Source organism: Zosterops lateralis (assembly GCF_965231275.1).
Source record: "Zosterops lateralis genome assembly, chromosome: 12".
Lineage (NCBI taxonomy): Eukaryota > Metazoa > Chordata > Aves > Passeriformes > Zosteropidae > Zosterops > Zosterops lateralis.
Genome location: NC_139772.1, coordinates 8887523 through 8895184, shown reverse-complemented (window position 1 = coordinate 8895184; position 7662 = coordinate 8887523). Strand labels below are relative to the sequence as shown.

General features: G+C 43.8%; 1 protein-coding gene across 12 annotated transcripts in view; it reads left to right on the top strand.

Moving 5' to 3' along the window:
* The window catches only part of SALL1 (spalt like transcription factor 1), a gene marked incomplete at its 5' end in the record, with an annotated part of 18791 nt that extends 11984 nt beyond the window's left edge, over positions 1-6807 (top strand). For 9 of the 12 annotated variants that reach the window (XM_083870206.1, XM_083870205.1, XM_083870203.1 and 6 more), the window contains 2 exons: positions 1-3059; positions 4117-6806. The exon at positions 1-3059 is cut by the window's left edge and continues 351 nt beyond it. In XM_083870206.1, the coding sequence (XP_083726332.1) occupies positions 1-3059; positions 4117-4557 (3500 nt within the window). In that variant the 3' untranslated portion in view covers positions 4558-6806. Of the gene's footprint in view, positions 3060-4116 lie in introns of all 12 variants that reach the window. The other 3 variants (XM_083870199.1, XM_083870197.1, XM_083870200.1) reach the window with 1 other exon arrangement.
* Positions 6808-7662: the final 855 nt, after the last annotated feature.

Sequence of the window (7662 nt, the reverse complement as noted above, 5' to 3'; positions counted from 1 at the left end):
ACAATAGTATTACAAGCAGTAACAGCTCCACAATGGGTACCTCAGCTGTAACAACCTCTCTACCTCATATAGGGGATCTGACAACACTAGGCAACTTTTCAGTGATAAATAGTAATGTAATAATTGAAAACCTGCAGAGTACTAAAGTGGCAGTAGCACAGTTCTCACAGGAGGCAAGATGTAACGGGGCATCGAGCACTAAACTCGCTGTCCCTGCCCTGATGGAGCAACTGTTGGCATTGCAGCAGCAGCAGATCCATCAGTTACAACTGATTGAACAAATTCGTCACCAAATATTATTGTTGGCTACCCAAAATACAGACATGCCAACATCTTCTAGCCCTTCTCAAGGTACTTTACGAACATCTGCCAACCCCTTGTCCACATTAAGTTCCCATTTATCCCAGCAGCTGGCTGCAGCAGCTGGATTAGCACAAAGCCTTGCTAGTCAATCTGCCAGCATCAGTGGTGTGAAACAGCTACCCCCTATACAGCTACCTCAGAGCAACCCTGGCAACACTCTAATTCCATCCAATAGTGGCTCTTCTCCAAATATTAACATATTGGCAGCAGCAGTTACAACACCGTCCTCAGAAAAAGTGGCTTCAACCATTGGTGGCTCACAGCTCACCAACCCACCAGTATCAGCATCATCTTCACCAGCTTTTGCAATAAGCAGTTTATTAAGTCCTGCATCTAATCCACTTCTACCTCAGCCCACCCCTAGTAACTCTGTTTTCTCCAGTCCCTTGTCCAATATTGGAACACCTGCAGAGGATTTAAACTCCTTGACTGCCCTGGCACAGCAAAGAAAGAGCAAGCCACCAAATGTAACTGCATTTGAAGCAAAAAGTAATTCAGATGAGGCATTCTTTAAGCATAAATGCAGGTTCTGTGCTAAAGTGTTTGGGAGTGACAGTGCCTTGCAGATTCACTTGCGTTCTCACACTGGCGAGAGGCCATTTAAATGCAACATATGTGGAAACAGGTTCTCCACAAAGGGAAACTTAAAAGTCCACTTTCAGCGTCACAAAGAAAAATACCCTCATATTCAAATGAATCCGTACCCAGTGCCAGAGCATTTGGACAATATTCCTACAAGCACAGGTATTCCTTATGGGATGTCTATACCACCAGAGAAACCTGTCACGAGCTGGCTGGACAGCAAGCCAGTCCTCTCCACCCTGACAACTTCTGTTGGCCTGCCACTCCCACCAACAATTCCAAGCTTGACCCCATTCATCAAAACTGAGGAGCCTCAGCCAATTCCCATTAGCCATCCTTCTGCTAGCCCTCCCTGCTCTGTCAAAAGTGACTCGGGAACAGCTGATCCCACATCAAAAATTTCCAATGGACTTTCTGATGAGGTAGAGGCTGGTGCATTGCCTACCTCAAACAGCAAAACAGAAGAAAATTCCCAAAACACGAGCACCATCAGTAACATGAGCAGCTCCGTGAGCTCCCCGGCAGCAGACTCGGGCTCCAGCGGTGTCGCCACTTTTACAAATCCACTGATGCCTCTTATGTCAGAGCAATTTAAGGCAAAGTTTCCATTTGGAGGACTATTGGATTCAACGCCAGCATCTGAAACGTCAAAATTGCAGCAACTTGTAGAAAACATTGACAAAAAGGCAACTGATCCTAACGAGTGCATCATTTGCCATCGAGTTCTCAGTTGCCAGAGCGCGCTGAAAATGCATTATCGCACCCATACTGGAGAGAGGCCATTCAAATGTAAAATCTGTGGTCGTGCTTTCACTACTAAGGGCAACTTAAAGACTCACTACAGTGTCCATCGTGCCATGCCCCCGCTGAGAGTGCAACATTCTTGCCCAATCTGCCAGAAAAAATTCACCAATGCCGTTGTGCTACAGCAGCATATCCGAATGCACATGGGAGGGCAGATCCCTAACACCCCAGTGACAGAAAACTATCCTGAGTCAATGGAATCAGATACGGGATCTTTTGATGATAAGAATTTTGATGATATAGACAACTTTTCAGATGAGAATATGGAAGACTGTCCTGACAGCAGCGTGCCAGATACACCTAAATCTGTGGATGCATCACAAGACAGCTTGTCTTCTTCCCCTCTGCCTCTGGAAATGTCAAGTATTGCTGCTTTGGAAAATCAGATGAAGATGATCAATGCCGGCCTTGCTGAGCAACTTCAGGCAAGCCTAAAGTCAGTAGAAAATGGGTCAGTGGAAGGGGACGTTTTAACTAACGATTCGTCGTCTGTCGGTGGTGATATGGAAAGCCAAAGTGCTGGAAGCCCTGCTGTCTCAGAGTCTACCTCTTCCATGCAGGCCTTGTCCCCATCCAACAGCACTAATGATTACCACAAGTCACCAAGTATTGAAGAGAAACCATTAAGAGCTTTACCAAGTGAGTTTGCCAACGGTTTGTCTCCAACCCCTGCTAACAGTGGTGCTTTGGACTTGACGTCTAGTAACACTGATAAAATTATTAAAGAAGAGTCCCTGAGTATGCTCTTTCCTTTCAGAGATAGAGGTAAATTTAAAAACACTGCATGTGACATTTGTGGCAAAACATTTGCTTGTCAGAGTGCCTTGGACATTCATTACAGAAGTCATACCAAAGAGAGACCATTTATTTGCACAGTTTGCAATCGTGGCTTTTCCACAAAGGGTAATTTGAAGCAGCATATGTTGACACATCAGATGCGAGATCTACCATCACAGCTTTTTGAGCCCAATTCCAGCATCGGCCCCAATCAGAACTCTTCGGTGATGCCCGCTAACACCCTGACATCGCTCATAAAGACCGAGGTCAACGGCTTTGTGCATGGCTCTCCTCAGGACAGCAAGGAAGCGCCCTCTGGTCTAGTTGCTTCGGGGCCACTGTCCTCTGCCACGTCCCCTGTGCTGCTCCCTGCTCTCCCCAGAAGAACTCCAAAACAGCACTACTGCAACACGTGTGGGAAAACGTTTTCTTCTTCCAGTGCTCTGCAGATCCATGAAAGGACGCACACTGGTGAGAAACCTTTTGCCTGCACTATATGTGGAAGAGCATTCACAACAAAAGGCAATCTGAAGGTACTTTTTCCTCTTACCATTCTTCGGTTTCATTTCCTCCTTGTTGGGGATTTTTGATTTTTTGACCCCTATTAATGTTGCAGCAGTGGTACCTTTGGGCTGTTTATGGTGTGACAGCATGTTTAGTTAGCTCTAGTAGACCTAGATGGCCTCTTGTTGAGTGCTCGTGTTGGCAGCAGGTCTGAGGCATGTTCTGTTTTGACTTAATTAAAATTCATCTGCCAGCAAAGCCTGTCTATGCAGAGTGTGAAACAGAACAGCCAAATGATGATAAGGGATATTAATTAACAGAGAAATGTGTTTTGTAACTCACACACCTCTTCAAGAAGTGAAAGGCTCTTGAATGTGATGCTTTTCATAACTATCATATAAGATGAGTGTTTAAAAAAAACAATTAACATAATTCTGAAAATAATGGGCATTGCTTTAATTGATTATATAACTAACATTTCCTACTGATATGAGTTTGAAAAAGCAAATATACTTAAGTTTTAGAACACCAGTTGAGCACTTTACTGTGTACATTTTTCTGTTGACAGAGTATTTCTCTAGAGGTTGCTGCCAGTAATGTGAGATGAATAATTACTTTCAGGCCATTCTGTCTATACACGAGGATCTCCGATGAGCAATCAGTAAAGGATACTTTCTGCCTGTCTGAAAAGGACGTTTATAGGGTAAAGGGTGTCAAATACAATACTTACCATTGCAATGAAAGTGGACATAGCAATTCTAGCCCTGAAAGCAGCTATCTGCAATTGACAGAATAATGCAAAGTCATTATAAACTAAATACATGTAATAAAAAAAAGAGTAAGAAGCAATGCATTGTTCAGCAGGAGAACAGGTTATTCTGGGTAATGGTGATGGGCTAACCCAGAAGCAGTTTATTATTCCAGATGGGAAATGGAGCCCTGTATCCTCTATCTTTAATGCCATTCATTATGTAACAAGACTGGACACGTTCATGGACTCCTGTCTTCTCTGTGATCAAAATAAGTTTGAAATTCCTGTCAACCTCTATTTTTTGTTTGTTTGTTTTTTCCTTTCTTTCTTTCCAGGTTCACATGGGCACTCACATGTGGAACAGTACTCCTGCAAGACGAGGCAGACGACTTTCTGTAGATGGCCCCATGACATTTCTAGGAGGCAATCCTGTAAAGTTCCCAGAAATGTTTCAGAAGGATTTGGCTGCGCGGTCAGGGAACGGAGACCCGTCCAGCTTCTGGAACCAGTATGCAGCTGCACTCTCCAATGGCTTGGCCATGAAGACCAACGAGATCTCCGTCATCCAGAATGGGGGCATCCCTCCAGCACCGGGGGGCCTGGGCAATGGTGGCAGCTCTCCCATCAGTGGCTTGACAGGAAGCCTGGAGAAGCTCCAGAATTCAGAACCCAACGCACCTCTAGCTGGTCTGGAGAAAATGGCAAGCAATGAAAATGGGACTAACTTCCGTTTTACGCGTTTCGTGGAAGACAACAAAGAAATTGTAACAAATTAGAAAAAAAACTCCGTAAATAACGTTCCTGCAAATAGTGCAACCTAGGGTTGCTTTTTTCAAGCTGCAGGCTACAACATTGCAAAGACTTTGTTTTGTACCATGTTCTACTTCTAGAGTTCTAAGAGAGCTTATTTATTAGTGATATAACCTTGCTTTGCAAACAAATGCAAGCATTAACTTTGGTCTCCCGTATTTTGAACTAAATACTAATCGACTAGAGTGCTGTAAACTTGCTGTAACATTTATGGCAGTTGCAAGTCTGTTCTGCTAGGTGATCTTATTCTGGCATTAACTTATTTTCTATATCCAGTTTAACACAAACTCTGGTATTGATGCGATGCCTCAGTGATGCATTAGATCTCTAATAAAAATCTGTATATAAATGTACACTTTGATCCTGCTGGAAACTTTATCAGCAAACACATTGTCTAATTTTTCCAGACAGAATTAAGAAAAAGGACTGAGAGAATATAGACTGAACAGTGTGGGTCCTTTACACAGCTCAGTTTTTGATTTTTATTATAAAATTAAAACTGCTTTAATTTTTGTAGGTTTAACATTTTCCGTTTTGAACTGTTATTTGTATTGTGCTTTTTACTTGAGTCGTCTTAAATGTTAATACATTTCTGTACAGTAATAAGCACGCGGATTATTAGAGAAGATACTGAAGTGTTGTTTTGGTAGTTGAAACTGAGACGTAACATTTTGCCTTGTAGGTATATTCATTATAGAAAATGTGCTGGACTTTCACAATGCTGCTAAGTATGGCATCTTGAACAACTTCCGTGGACAACTGTAGATGCTCCTGTATATACAATAAGAACATCACTTTCATTAAAATGTACATACGTTCCTTACAAGACCAAGCCCTACTCCTTGACCAAGGGAACAAGTATAGTGTTTGTTTATTTTGTATTAGGCATTGGGGGGGATGGGGGAAACCTTGGACTGTTACATGCACTTTCTCGGAAAGTTGAAAGGAAAAGAGGTCCAGTTTCTTTAACATTTAATACTTACTAACAGCAGAGATACTGTAATTTTACTCGAGTAATCAAATACATTTTTGCAACAGATAAAAAAATTCCCTGTCTCTGTGTTTTTAAAGTGTACCTGTATTTAGTAATCACTTTGTATTATTTAGCCTTTCCCTTGGTTAACATGAACTGTCCAGGTTGTATGTGCGTGTTTATATCTGTAAGTATGGGTATACATATATGTATTGCATATTAATTGCTAGTATATTTTTCATACCCCCTAATAGTGAGAATTTTCTCCTTAACTATTCAACTCCTCCTTCTCATAAAATTGTAGATATTTTGGCATTTTTAATTTGTTTATTAAAAAAAAATGCTGCTAGCAAAGACCTAATTGAGCCTAGGTAAGTTTCCTTTGAAGGAAATAATTTATTACGTTTAAGGCTTGATTCGGTTCAAATGCTTTATATTTGATATTAATTTTATTTTATGAGATTGTATGTTTGTGGCATGCTTACGCTGCTATACCTGTGTTAAGATGTCCACTTGCAAGCCTCCATATATACTATGTGGGGTTTATAACTTGATTGTAAAAAAAGCATACCAAACAAAACCTAATTGCTTTGGCCTTGCACATGATTTGGCTTCCCCTAAACACCTGCCATGATCATTAACCTCAATGGGACTTTGTCAAACGTAATTCAGTCCCATATTTTCATCTCCTTACATTACTATTTATGAAAAATAAACCAGATTGGCTGCCTTCAAATTATGCCTTCAAAACCACCAAGAGGCATAGCCAATTTTGTGTCCGTGTGACTATATATATATATTTTTTTTTTTTCATTTTAACAATTCCAAAATTCAGATGTTTTGTTCTACAGGATTATTTTTCAGGATCACTGTGGGGGGAGTTGCCCACCTTTTTAAACAAGAAGCGATCACTTAGCTCTTCTGCATAGCCTGAGTTGCAAATTGGGCATTAGAGAGGATTTACAACTGAAGAGCTGGGGTGAGAAATACTTTTCTCGAGGACTTTTCCCCTTCCTATGATTATGAATCCTGCGTATTAACGCTGTAGTCTGGATACCTCTTGGACTTCATGTCTTTAGGACTTTTCCTGTTCGAATGTGTTGGTTCACCTGGTACATGATATGCATTTTTGTTAACATGTAAGTTGTACGCTAGAGCCAGCTGGCTTGTCAATGTGAATATTTAAGAGTTTAAAGTCACCTTTTGGTCTCAGAAAAAAAGGTAAATTAAAAGGATTTTGATGATTTTATCAATGAAATACTAACTAATTCTCCTTTTAAACTGAGTCGAGATCTGTGCAACAGGAAAGTTGCCAGGGAAGTGTTAGCAGCCCCCAGCGCTCCGGGAGGGTTTCCTCTCCGCGGCTTGAGTTTCATTAGTGCCTTTAACTTCAGCCCTCGGAGCCTCTTCCCACGGGGAAGTGCAGCCTTTGGGATCCGAGAGAAGCCGCGCCCGAACTCGCCAACCTTCCCGGGCACCCCCCGGACGCTCCTGCCGTGGGTAACGTTCCGCCTGGCATCACTGGGGGTTAAATAAAAAAATAAAAAAAAAAAAAAAAAAAAAAAAAAAAAAAAAAAAAAATAGCCAGAAATAAACAGAGAAAGGAGCGATTTTCTTTCTCGTACCTTGGGGCCCTCCCCCCCCGGCTCGCTCGGTGAGCGGACCCTGCGCGCACAGCGCAGCCCGGGCTCGGCTGAGGATGCGCTCCCCCAGCCCAGCCGCACCCGCCGGGGCCGGCAGACCCTTTTGTCCCCCAGCCCTTCCGAAGCGTTCCCCCGCCGTGCCGGCGGCTGCGGCGGGCGAGGCTCCCCGGGACACCCTTCCGGCCCCGTTGCCCGGTGGGGCGGGGGGTCCCGGTGGGCCGTGCTGCTCTTCGCTCCGCGCTGCCCTCGGCGGAGGTGGGTGCGGGCGGGAGGAGCGGCCCGGGCATCCTTCCCTCTGTGCCGGGCTCAGGGAGAGCAACCGGGCTGCGGCGGGCTGAGGGATGGATGCTCGAGCTGTGCCGGGGCTGTGCCGGGCTGAGCCAAGGGTGATGGGGCTGTGCCGGGCTGAGGGAGAGTGCCCGGGCTGCGGCGGGCTGAGGGATGGATGCCCGGGC